This window comes from Aythya fuligula, chromosome 2, assembly GCF_009819795.1.
Source record: "Aythya fuligula isolate bAytFul2 chromosome 2, bAytFul2.pri, whole genome shotgun sequence".
Lineage (NCBI taxonomy): Eukaryota > Metazoa > Chordata > Aves > Anseriformes > Anatidae > Aythya > Aythya fuligula.
The window spans coordinates 59,534,903-59,548,808 of record NC_045560.1 but is presented as its reverse complement, the minus strand read 5'-3'; the positions used below and the strand labels follow the sequence as shown (position 1 = coordinate 59,548,808).

General features: G+C 43.7%; 1 protein-coding gene across 3 annotated transcripts in view; it reads left to right on the top strand.

The window, feature by feature from the left end:
* The window catches only part of SUGCT (succinyl-CoA:glutarate-CoA transferase), a 326,609-nt gene that overhangs the window by 16,807 nt on the left and 295,896 nt on the right, over positions 1-13,906 (top strand). For all 3 annotated transcript variants that reach the window (XM_032183117.1, XM_032183115.1, XM_032183118.1), the window contains one exon: positions 10,356-10,476. In XM_032183117.1, the coding sequence (XP_032039008.1) occupies positions 10,356-10,476 (121 nt within the window). The remainder of the gene's footprint in view (positions 1-10,355; positions 10,477-13,906) is intronic.

The window sequence follows — 13,906 nt, the reverse complement described above, 5'->3', positions numbered from 1 at the left end:
AAAATGGCCAGTTCTCTATCTCTACACCGATTCATGGATGGTAGCAAATGCCCTGTGGGGATGGTTACAGCAATGGAAGCAAAACAACTGGCAGCGTAGGGGCAAACCTATCTGGGCTGCTGCATTGTGGCAAGATATTGCTGCTCGGGTAGAGAACCTGGCTGTGAAAGTACGCCACGTAGATGCTCATGTGCCCAAGAATCGGGCTACTGAAGAACATCAAAACAACCAGCAGGTGGATCAGGCTGCTAAGATTGAAGTAGCTCAGGTGGACCTGGATTGGCAGCATAAAGGTGAATTATTTATAGCCCGATGGGCCCATGACACCTCAGGCCATCAAGGTAGAGATGCAACATACAGATGGGCTCGTGATCGAGGGGTGGACTTGACCATGGACGCTATAGCACAGGTTATTCATGACTGTGAAACATGTGCTGCAATCAAGCAAGCCAAACGGTCAAAGCCTCTTTGGTATGGAGGACGATGGCTGAAATATAAATATGGAGAGGCCTGGCAGATTGATTACATCACACTCCCTCAAACTCGCAATGGCAAGCGCCACGTACTTACAATGGTGGAAGCAACCACCGGATGGCTGGAAACATATCCTGTGCCTCATGCTACCGCCCGGAACACCATCCTGGGCCTTGAAAAGCAAGTCCTATGGCGACATGGCACCCCAGAAAGAATAGAATCAGACAATGGGACTCACTTCCGAAACAACCTTATAGACACTTGGGCCAAAGAACATGGTATTGAATGGGTGTATCACATCCCCTATCATGCACCAGCCTCCGGGAAAGTTGAACGATACAATGGCCTGTTAAAGACTACCTTGAAAGCAATGGGCGCTGGGACGTTCAAAAACTGGGATACGCATTTGGCAAAGGCCACCTGGTTAGTCAATACTAGGGGATCTACCAACCGAGCTGGACCTGCCCAATCAAACCTGTTACGTACTGTAGATGGGGATAAAGTTCCTGTAGTGCATGTAAAAAATATGCTGGGTAAAACAGTCTGGGCTACTCCTGCCTCAGGAAAAGGCAAACCTATTCGTGGAATTGTTTTCGCTCAGGGACCTGGATATACTTGGTGGGTGATGCAAAAGAACGGAGAGGTCCGGTGTGTACCTCAAGGAGATTTAATACTGGGTGAGAATAGCCCATGAACTGAATTGCACCATGTTAAATAGTATATTATACTGTATATTATCACTACCATGATTACTATAGGTGACTAATTAGAATGTATGGAAAAGAGTGTAACCTGAGCATGACATAAATGGTATGGAATAAGGGGTGGATAGATGTCCTGGTTTCAGTTAGCACAGAATTAATTTTCTTCCTAGTAGCTGGTGGAATGCTGTGTTTTGGCTTAGAATGAGAAGAGTGCTGATAACACCCCGATGCTTTAATTGTTGCAGAGCAGTGCTTATACTAAGCCAAGGACATCTCAGCCTTTGCTCTGTCCTGCCAACGGGCAGGCTGGGGGGTGCAGTAAGAGCTGGGAGGGGACAGACCCAGGACAGGTGACCCAAACTAGCCAAAGGGGTATTCCATACCATCTGACGTCATGCTAAACAATATATAGGGGTGGCTAGCCGGGGGGAGGGGGCCGGACTGCTCGGGGTTAGGCTGGGCATCGGTCAGCGGGTGGTGAGCAATTGCATTGTGCATCACTTGTTTGTACATACTATTATTACTTTCGTATTATCACCATTGTATCATCATTATTATTATTATTATTATTATTTTCCTGTCTTATTAAACTGTCTTTATCTCAACTCACGGGCTTCACTTTCCATTTCTCTCCCCCGTCCCAGAGAGGGAGGGGGGAGGGTGAGCGAACGGCTGCGTGGTGTTTAGCTGCCAGCCGGGTTAAACCACGACAATGCAGCATTAGCTTCTTTCGTGTGAATGCTACTATTTATGGTTACGAAATTCCTTTTTTCTCATCTTGACATTTGTGCAGGAAGGGGGCTGCTTGATTTTGTTGTTAAATGTGCAACTTCTTTCTGCCTGCACAATAGAGAACCTCTACATGGTTTGTGCCACTGAATGGCTGGTGAATTAAGAATTTACAGTATTACAAATTTTCAGCTTGAGGCTGAGTTCAAACCCCACATGATTTTTGTATCAAAGTAGCAACTTTCCTATCACTGTTCTACTTCACTCAGTGACAGCTGTGGAAGAATTTGGTGCAGAGGTTTTGACATTTTAATACTGCATCTCAAATGGAACCAGAGTATATTTTCTTCCATTTGGATTTTCTGAAGAATAAGAGTATTATATAAAAGAGGCATCATTTGTTGTCAGCTGTCTTTTGGTAACATCAGGAAAGATGAGTAAAGAATTGAGCGTTGTTCAGCAGTGTGTTTCCTATAGTGTAAAGTAATGTTTGTGTCTGCAAGGTATCTAATGGCAAAAGAAACTTTACATTTGGGGCATTGGTTACTCACAAGTAAATACAAATTGTGTCCTGGGCTGAAGACCTACAAAGAAAAGTGATGAGGTTATAATCATTTTCCTTTATTAAGAAAGATAGCATGGCTAAAATAAGTCATTTTCTCCTTTCCCGTAAATTCTATATATGTGGAAGAAGGTCAATATCAGAATCCAGAATCATATTAACAAAGGAATAGAGTCTTGAGGTATGTGAAAAAAGCACAACCTTAATAATTGCATCAATATTATCAAGTATGCAGAAGAAACCCGTTAATCAACTGTCCAGGATTTGTCACAGTACTTAAAAATTAACCAAAAAAACCCCCACAAAACAAACCACTCTTGCCCAAAGGTCTGTTCTTGCATAATTAAGTGATTATTTTACACTGAAGTTCCTCCTACTACTTTGGTGCTCTGTTTTGTTTCTTTATTCTGTAGCACTTGTAGCACTGTTTTCCTTCCTAATGCTTTTAACTTGCTGTTAACTGCCTTCCAAATACTTGAATGTCTCACTGAATGGAAATTACTTTCTCTACAGTGACAGTATGTGCACTAATACCATCCTCTGACACATAATATGATCTTTTTAGAGCATTATTCAGCAATTTTCAGCATCTTGTTTTAAGAAACTTGGATACCTTTCTCCTGAGTATTTAACCTTAACTAATTAAATTCTGTGTTTAGTCATGAAGGACTTAGAAGTTGGATGGGGAGCTGATGGCACTTCTTCCTTCCTCCTGTTCAATTTAGCTGATAGGTCAGCATGTGTCATGAATATGGTCATCTGATTGTGTGCATATACACACATTTCTCTGTGTGGAGTACTTGTTTCAAAAAATCTTTTTAAAGGCAATGAATAGCCTGCTCTGTCAAATCAGTATCATCGTGTTGTTTATATTTAATTTAACGACTAGTTAGCATGCATGATACCGTTTTTCTGTCCTGAGGTTGAACTTTTGCTGAGGCGATCGGCTCCGGGGCAGACGTGTTCTGCAGCGGAGCAGGGGACCGAGGCGGGCAGGGCTTTTTGTCCGGCATCGAGGCCACTCGGGGGAGCCGCCGGGACCCGGCAGTCCTCGCGAGGGAGGCTGACGAGGCGCGGGCGGAGCCAGCAGCGCCCCCTCCCAGGCTGTTTAAAAGTTGCCCCTAGGGAGCGCGAGCGACCGGGAGCGCGGCGAACGGGACGGGCAAACAGGGCGTGGCACGTCGAAGGGCGTGGCAGTTTGCGCGGCAGTTCGCGCGGGCAGGGCGAGCGGGGGGCCCATCGTCGCTCTGTTGCAGCTGCCTCTCCCTTCGGTGCTTGTAACCTGCTGGCGTAGAACCTGACCATGGTATCGACCAGGCAGAAAACCGTGGCCTCCACATCTCGTGTGGCATCTCCAGCCACGGTCACCAGTGTGGCTACTCAGACGGAGGGCTTGGGGAAACACGCAGCCGTCCAGGTCCTGGGCTGCAGAGTGTGCCCCAGCCTTCTGTCGGTCTCCGACAGCAGTGGTGGGTGTGCCTGTGGGAGGTGTGCCCAGGTTGAAGAACTGCTCAGCCAGGTAGCGGAGCTCCGGGAGGAGGTGAACAGGCTCAGGAGCATCAGGGAATCAGAGATGGAAATTGACTGGTGGAGGTGCACTCTACCCTCTCTGAGGCAGGCTCACGAGCCTGCCACAGCACAGGCGTCTCCTGTTATGCAGAAGACGGAGGTTCCCTCCTCCTGCCAGGCAGTGGGAGGAGACCTAGATCAAGGGGGGGAATGGAGGCAGGTGCCTATTCGGGGTGGTAGGCGAGCCCTCTCTCTGCCCACCTCACCTTCTCATCTACCCTTAAATAATCGATATGAAGGACTAGAGCAAGACAATCTGAATGACAAAGTAGACAAACACCTGTCCCAGTTGGAGGGGGCGCCTAAGACAATGCGACCTACACGTCGCATTGCCACATCATCCTTCAAAAAAGAAAGAAGGGCTATTGTTATGGGGGGCTCCCTTCTGAAAGGGACAGAGGGACCGATATGCCGACCAGACCCAACCCGCAGAGAAGTCTGTTGCCTCCCTGGGGCTCGGGTGAGAGACTTTGCCAAGAAAGTCAAGCGCCTGGTACAGCCCACTGACTACTACCCGCTACTGGTCTTTCAGGCTGGTAGCGATGAAGTAGCAATGAGAAGTCCGAAGGCGATCAAAAGAGACTTTAGGGATTTGGGGCGACTACTTAGAGGATCAGGGGCGCAGGTAGTGTTTGCCTCTGTCCTTCCGATAGGGGGGATCGAAGCTGAAAGACATACCAGTCTCGAAGCCACGAGTTTATGCGAACAGTGTGACCGGCAGAATTTCGGTTTCTTTGATCATGGGAAGGTCTACGCTACACCGGGCCTGATGGCACCGGATGGGATGCGCCTCTCTCGGAGAGGGGTAAGGATCTTTGGTCAGGAGTTGGCAGGGCTGATAGATAGGGCTTTAAACTAGAGTCAAAGGGGGAAGGGGCTAAAACCAGGCGCACCGGTGAAGACCTAAGGGATGGTACGCTAGAATCAGAGGGGCTGTGTGCCAGTGGGGTCCTTTGGTCAGATCCACAAGGTGCTGAGTGTAAGGAGACGCACCTGAAGTGCTTTTACACAAACGCACGCAGTATGAGGAATAAAATAGATGAGCTAGAAGTCCTGGCCCAGTCCCACAACTACGACATCATCGGCATAAGCGAAACCTGGTGGGATGAATCCTGTGACTGGGGTGTTGCGATAGATGGTTACAGGCTCTTCAGGAGGGACAGGCAGGGTAGGCGAGGTGGTGGGGTGGCGATGTATGTGAAGCAGGGGCTGGACTGTGTGGAACTTCAGGTCGGCAATGGCAAAGTTGAGAGCCTCTGGATAAGGATCAAGGGACGAACGAATCAAGGGGATGTCGTTGTGGGAGTCTATTACAGACCGCCTGGCCAGGACGATAGCGCCGATAAATTATTCTTTACAGAACTAAGAGAGGCCTCGAGATTAACTCCCCTTGTCCTTATGGGGGACTTCAACTTGCCAGACATTAACTGGGAGTGCCACACGGCTGACACGAGCAAGTCCAGGAGGTTCATGAAGCACCTAGATGATAACTTCTTGGTGCAGGTGCTAACGGAGCCAACTAGGAAAGGAGCCCTCCTAGACCTGTTGCTAGAAAACAGAGAGGGTCTGGTGGGAGATGTGGTGATTGGTGGCTGCCTCGGTCATAGCGACCATGAAGTGGTTGAGTTCAAAATTTATGGTGACAGAAGGAAAAGTGCCACCAAAACCTCATCCCTAGATATGGGGAAAGCGGACTTCAGGCTGCTCAGGGAACTAGTCAGTAAGGTCCCCTGGGAAACTGCTCTTGAAGGCCTCGATGTCCACCAGTGCTGGTCACTCTTTAAGCGATGCCTCCTAGAAGCACAAGATAAGGCAATTCCAAAATATCACAAGTCAGGCAGGCGGGGCAGGAGGCCGGCGTGGCTAACCAGGAATGTTCTAATGGAGATTAGGCGGAAACAGAGAGTGTTTCGCTACTGGAAGGAGGGCCAGGCGTCATGGAAAGAATACAGGGATGCTGTTCGTGTTTGTAGGGAGAAAGTTCGAGTGGCCAAAGCACAGCTAGAGTTGAAGCTGGCTGTGTCTGTGAGAGAAAATAAAAAGGTTTTTTTTTAGATATGTAAATGGAAAAAGGAGAACTAAAGAATACATAGGGCCGCTCCTTGATAGGGAAGGTCTCCTCGCAGACGATGACGTAGGCAAAGCAGAGACGCTTAACGCCTTCTTTGCCTCTGTCTTCAATGCCGATGATGGGCTTCGGGACCCAGGGTGCCCTGAGCTGGAGGACCGGGACGGTGGGGATGACAAACTCCCAACCGACCCTGAACGTGTGCGGGATTTGCTACTCCACCTGGATCCCTACAAGTCCATGGGTCCGGATGGGATTCATCCCCGGGTGCTGAAAGAGCAGGCGGATGTCATCGCGGAACCTCTATCAATTATTTTTCAACGATCCTGGGAATTTGGAGAGGTCCCGGTAGACTGGAAGCTGGCAAATGTTGTGCCGATTTTCAAGAAGGGTCAGAAAGAAGACCCTAGCAATTACAGGCCTGTCAGTCTCACGTCAGTGCCTGGTAAAATCATGGAGAAGTTGGTTCTTGGACTTATTGAGGCGCACCTGGGGGACAAAGCAGTCATTGGTCCCAGCCAGCATGGGTTTGTGAAGGGTAGGTCCTGCCTAACTAACCTGATTTCCTTTTATGATAAGATCACCCGTATGGTGGACCAAGGGAAACCAGCTGATGTGATTTTTTTGGACTTCAGCAAGGCTTTTGACACGGTTTCCCATAGGATCCTACTGGACAAAATGTCCACCATACAGCTAAATAAAAACATCATACGATGGGTGAGCGATTGGCTAACGGGCAGGGCCCAAAGGGTTATGGTAAATGGGGCTGTGTCAGGCTGGCAGGCGGTCACCGGTGGGGTCCCTCAAGGCTCCATTTTAGGGCCGGTACTTTTCAATATTTTTATAAACGATCTGGATGTAGGAATAGAGGGTATTTTGAGCAAGTTTGCTGATGACACCAAACTTGGAGGAGTTGTGGACTCAAATGAGGGTGTAAAGGCCTTGCAGAGGGATCTGGACAGGTTAGAGAGCTGGGCGATCACCAACCGCATGAAGTTCAATAAGAGCAAGTGCCGGGTCCTGCACCTGGGACGGGGAAACCCTGGCTGCATGTACAGACTGGGCGATGAGACGCTGGAGAGCAGCCTAGAAGAGAGGGATCTGGGAGTCGTGATAGACAGCAAGTTGAATATGAGCCAGCAGTGTGCCCTGGCAGCCAGGAGGGCCAACCGTGTCCTGGGGTGCATCAAGCACGGCATCGCTAGTAGGTCAAGGGAGGTGATTGTCCCGTTCTACTCTGCGCTGGTGCGGTCTCACCTCGAGTACTGTGTGCAGTTCTGGGCACCACAGTATAAAAAGGACATGAAACTGTTGGAAAGTGTCCAGAGGAGGGCTATGAAGATGGTGAAAGGCCTGGAGGGGAAGACGTACGAAGAACGGCTGAGGTCACTGGGCCTGTTCAGCCTGGAGAAGAGGAGGCTGAGGGGAGACCTCATCACAGTCTACAACTTCCTCGTAAGGGGTTGTCAAGAGGCAGGAGACCTTTTCTCCATTAACACCAGTGACAGGACCCGCGGGAACGGGGTTAAGCTGAGGCAGGGGAAATTTAGGCTGGACGTCAGGAGGGGGTTCTTCACAGAGAGGGTGGTTGCACACTGGAACAGGCTCCCCAGGGAAGTGGTCACTGCACCGAGCCTGTCTGAATTTAAGAAAAGATTGGACTGTGAACTTAGGCACATGGTCTGAACTTTTGGGTAGACCTGTGCAGTGTCAAGAGTTGGACTTGATGATCCTTAAGGGTCCCTTCCAACTCAGGATATTCTATGATTCTATGATTCTATGGTATCAGTGTCTGATCTGAAGGATATAGTATTTCAACTCAGGTCTGTGTTCTATTGCTGTTAGTAGAATCAGAAGTACAAGCGATCAGCTGTGGAGGGCCTGTAGAACACAGTATGAAATTTCAGTTGACAATGGACTTAAAACCCATTGATTTTAAGAACATGCAATTGGTTAGGATCAGAGTCTGAATTCAGTTCTTGCCAATAGCAGAACACTGGGTACCTCTTAGAGTTCACTGAGCATCAAAAGAGATGCATACTATGCACACACTGACTTGTACATTAAAGACTCATTCCAAGAGTAATGAGAATATTAGTGGCAGAGCTGGCACAATATTTGTAAGATATCTATAACATTATGTTCATCTCTGTAAGAATATATATACACACTGCTAGACTGGTCCTAAATCATTGTATCTTCACTTCACACTGTAATCAACCATATATGTTGCCATATCCAGAGGTATTGCACTTATTATTTTTTTTTTTTTAGCCATCTTTTTTTTCCCCTCAGTGAATTGTAGGAGATAGTTCTTCAGTATGAGATGGGCAACGGATCTCAAACTAGCCTATACCATCACTGTACATTTGATAGATTACAAAGTATAGTGAAAACAGTACACAAGTTGTAACTGATTGCTTTTCTTGGATTAATTTAGCTAAGGTTGTAGTTTTGCCAATTGGAAAAGTATTTAATGTATGGACTGTGAAAGATTTAGAGAGAAAATAAACCCCCCTTGGCTCTCTTTTTCATAAAGGCATGACATTAAACAACTAACAGCTTCCCCCACTGCATTGCCCTTAATTTACTTCTGTGGTTGGATCTGCTGTCCTGCACAGAGGATTGGGACAGTCATAGATCTGTCTGAGCTGCTTCTGTTTTTACTAGGCAATGCTTTAGCTCTGTGAGCTCTGTGGAAACCTTATCTGCTTGAGAACTGTCCTGTGACAAATGCCTGCTTTTTTATTAACTGTCGTGAACTTATGCCCTTCTATGGAGTCCACTTCTATTGAATAGTGTTATTTTTTTATTTTTTTATTTTAAAAAGAGCCATTTGTCCACATAGAAATCCAGCAATACTTATTTAGAATATGGAGACTCATATTGTAATGGTTTAAAACTAGTGGTCCTAGCAGTTCTTGACACAGCCCCTTGAAATAGCTTACAACATGCATTTTAAAATCCACTTTTACCTTATGCTGAACTTAATTTCTGTAAATTTTACTAATGTTTTATCCATGCTTCCAGTTAAACCATTCATAATTTGCATGCCTTCTTGACTGAATAAGAATCAATTTGTCTTTCCTGTTAAATATTTATTGGCTTAGCTGTTTCTTTGGCCTGAGATTCAGCTAAACAGTGTACACACTAGAACAAAAATGCTTATGATTGCTGATATGATGACACTAATTTATAGAAGCTGGCCCAATGTGCTGTATATATTGATCAGACAGCTGCATGGTAGTTCCAGAGAATGTGACTCTGATGGTCTTGAAATAACATTAAGAAATGTTTTAGATCATGCTTAAAGATGTGTGCACAGATATGTTCCTTTCAGGGAATAACTTTTAAATTCCTGTAAAAAGAAACAAAAGAAAACAACCCACAACCAAACAGGGGAAAAACTCCAAAACTATACAACTCTGCCAAGCACTACGTATTTCTGTTCATGTGTAGTTCTTAAGCTTCAGAAGTTTGCAATATTATATTGAAACTTGTATACACATTTCTGTTCATAATTTCTATAAGAATGAAAAGATGCAATTTAAAGCCTATCAAGGCCATATGTTAATCTGTAACTTCACTAGATTTTGCACTAGATCATTCATTTAAATGTGATGCAGAAAATCACGCTGCAGAGCTTGATATCACTGTTCTAATTGAGGTGATTTTAAGATGTTCATGTTAACCCCATAACATTTTTGGGCTATATATTTTGTTTCCACATACAGAAAGTGGGATATATAGCCTCTGTTCCAGTAAGTGTAATGAATCATTTTAAAATGTAAAAATAAAAAATAAACAACAAAATAAAGGTGTGCATCGTTGTCCCCCTCCCCCCCCCCCCCAACGTTTTACAAAACTATAAGGTAGAGAAAACATGAAAAATAAACATGCATCCTTTTCCCCTTCTTTCCTCAAGCTAACTGCAGGTATGAAGTTGGTGACTGTTCTGTAAATTTTGGTCAAGTATTTGGAAATTAATGTGATTTTGCTAATATAATTATGTTGTAGTTTTATCTAAAAGCTTTAGGATTTTGGTAGTTTTTTTTTCTAGACACACAGCATCCCTAATGTGTAGTTTGCAGACATGCACAGTCTAACAGACCAAAAAAATCTCTTTAAGTTTGAATTCTGTTCTGTCAGAAAGACAAGAACCATCTTGATTAGTGAGATGTCAAGTTATATGAAGAATTTATTGAACTTTTGGAAGCTCATTAACAAATCTTACTCTTCTTTTCTAAAGCTTGCAGCTGTGTCTGATGTTTTTGTGGAAAACTACGTCCCTGGGAAACTGGCTGAAATTGGTCTGGGTTATGAAGACATTAAAAAGATTGCTCCTCACATAGTGTACTGTTCAATAACAGGTATTGTAATTTCAGTAGCTTGTGCTATTGTTCCTTTATTCCACTCATCTTGTTATAAGTCATGTAGTAATATCAAGGTATGTTATTTTGCTGTCAGTTAAGTTAAACTGGAAGATAGAAAACAAGTTTAATTCAAAAACAGATACAGAAAAATTGGGAGGCAGAAATGATATCAGCACCTTGTAAGGTGATCAACAGTGGCAATAGTAGACTGCTGTGCTCCTATTTGTCACAAAGGAGACAGCATTGGTGGGGTTCCTTGCATTTTGCTTTAAACAGATTGATAACTCATTTTCCTCCATCGGTTTTACCGAACCAGTTTTCATTGCAAGTTTCCAATCTAGTCATTTCGATGTTTACTGCCCTGAAGCATCCTTCTCTCTTCAGAGTTATCTAGTTGAATGTTCATGGAAAGGAAGTAGACATGAATATCAGGACCTGCATATGTGTTAGAATTAAATTAAAACAAAGAAGTTTGTTTTTAGCAATTCACATCTTGTTTTTAGAAGTTAACATCTTTAGCTTTTTGATGACTGTGTGTTTCCCATTTAATGGGAAGCAAGTGAGTTTTTTAGTCTGTGATGTGTTTTTCATACTTTTATGCTTTTTTGAGCCCTTAAGAAGACAAGGGCAGAAAGGCGATTATGTTCAAGACTGGCTGTGAAACCTGTTAAGTCTGTCTTTATGTATGTTTTGGTTGGTCTGCGGTTAGTTACCGCAGTGGTTTTCACATTTGCATGTGCATGTAAGTTATCATTAGTAAATTGAATGTTTTTGTGTTTTTAGTTGCTGTACAGTTGATGAAAGAATAAAATGATACCCCTCTTGCAATTTATTTGTGATGGCTTGGCCTTTGATTTGGTAAATCTACTTTTCCTCATGCTGCACATATCAACTTCTGAGTGCTTTTTTATGGTTGTGATATTAGATGAAAACTTTGACTGAAGTAAGAAACTACTTCATTTCACAGCTTAGGTGGAAAAGGACCACTTGAGTTCATCTAGTCCAACTCCCCTGCTCAAGCCAGGTCACCTGAAGTGGGTTCCTCAGGACTGTGTCCAGATGGGTTTAGAGTATTTCCACACATAGAAACTCCACAGTCTCTGGACAATCTGTTCCACTGTTTAACATTTTGTCATGATGAAAAATATTTTGTGTTCAGGTGCAATGCCATGGGTTTTTAATTTTTGCCCATTGCCTCTTATCATCCAATGGATGCTACTGAAAAGGGTCTGGCTCCCCCTTGCTCACTCCCTCCCACCAGGTATTTATATTCATTGGTAAGAATCCCCTGAGTTTTCTCTTTTTCTAGGCTAAAGTCTTAGCTCTTATCCTTTCCTCATGTGTCAGATACTGCAGTCTCTTAACCATTCTGTGATTCCATGAGGATGATTAAGGTTGGAAGCGACCTTAAAGACCATCCAGTTCCAACCCCTCTGCCATGAGCAGGGATACCTCCCACCAGACCAGGTTGCTGAAAGCCCCATGCAGCCTGGCCTTAAACACTTCCAGGGATGGGGCATCCACAGCTACTCTGGGCAACCTGTTCCAGTGCCTCACCGCCCTCACAGTGAGTAAGTTCTTCCTTATATCTAATCTAAATCTCCCCTCTTTTAGTTTAAAGCCATTAGTCCCTGTCCTATCACTCCCTGACCAGGAGTCCCTCTCCAGCTTTCCCATAGGCCACTTTTAGGTATTGGAAGGCTGCTATAATGTCTCTCCAGAGGCTTCTGTTCTCCAGGCTGAGCAAGCCTGAATTTTCTCAGCCTGTCTTTATAGGAAAAGTGCTCCAGCCCATTGATCGCCCTCTGTCATATTCAGCTTCAGGTTAGCCTTGGCTTTCCTAACCCTTTGCTTGCACTACTGCAAGTTGAGAACAAACTGGTTTATTTCTAAACTCTGTGACCTGATTCAAGACACTACAGCTCAAAACTATTTAGTTTACTGTACTGCATTCAAATATCATTTGCTTTTTTGGAGCTGTGGAATGAACGCTTATGTAGGAATATTTAGCTTTTTTTTTTTTTTTTTTTTTAAAAAAAAAAAGATGGTAAAAAAGTCAAAACTAAAATATTTGCTTACTGTATAAGCTCAGATTAAAATGTGAATGCCTATGGAAAGAGACCAAAATATTTTTTTCCATTGTAAACAAATAAGGTTAGACAACTAGCAAAGGAGGTTGTTAAATGCAATGAAACATTTCAGTAGTAATTATGATTCTATGTGTACTGCTGATTATTATGGAGAATGCTAGGGGAGTTTCTGTACTTAAGCCATTTTCTGCAAGGGGTCAATTTGAGAAATTGTTAATTTGAATATTAAATTATTAAATACAAAAGGCTTCAGAACAAATTAGTAAAATGAATACTTACAAATCATCTGTATCAGTATATTGGAGCAAGGTGAAGTTTTGTTGGAGCCTGTGTTATTAATATGCATCATAACTTTGCCAAGGAAAACATACAAAAAGTTAACTGACCACACTGAGCTGTTCATGTAAACATATGAATCATTTCACTTCTCTGAAGCAGATGGGGGAACCTTATCAGTAATCCTTCACTTTATAAGGTACTTCTCATTCCTCTGCTTGCTGTTCATAGCGTTCAAATGCTTTTCCTCTTTCTTCTTGTTTCTTAAATGTGGAAGTCTATTAAAAATAAGGGGATTTGGGCACAGAAATCTGTCTATAAACAATGTCTTAGATGTTGTGATGTTAGTTATGATAGTATGTGATCTAAAAACAGGTTTATGTGAGTTAATTGAGGCATCTGATTTGGATGCCTGGTTTTGTGAAAAATTGGTGCAGGAAACAGGTTAATGCTGTGTTCTGAAAGGCCCTCAAAAAGTACTCAGTTCCCTGACTGTAGACAGGAGCTATGCATGTGACAATGTGCAAGGATAAAGATTGGAATTAAAGTGAAGTGGAATGACCCTTGGACAAACTGAATTCTTGTAGGTTCCTGAGGGCTTAGATGCAATATTTCAGATAGAAAGAGACTGAGAATGCAGTCTAAGATTATTTGGTAATGCCATAAAAAAAAAAAACCTATGTGTATATAAAATGCCTAGCTGGAGATAAGGAAAATATGAGTTAAGGAAGATCCAAAGAGAAGTATTGTTTGTCAGATGTAAGAGATGTGCTGGCCTAGAACATAGGATTAAATGGACTAGTTGTCTTCCCAAATGTTGAAAATTGTTGAGACAAATTATCTTGGTTACAGAAACCCCTTTTACATCTAAACAGTGGGATTTCATCCATCATTTTGCACCTCACTTACAGGCTGTGCAAGAGATAATAGGAATATGTTAGTTCTCAAGCTCTTTCTGTTCTGCAGGTCCTGTGAAGGATAATGGATACACAATATAACATGAATTATGTTATACGGTCTTTGAACAGAGGATTGGAGTGGTTTATGCTGTTTCACTCAGT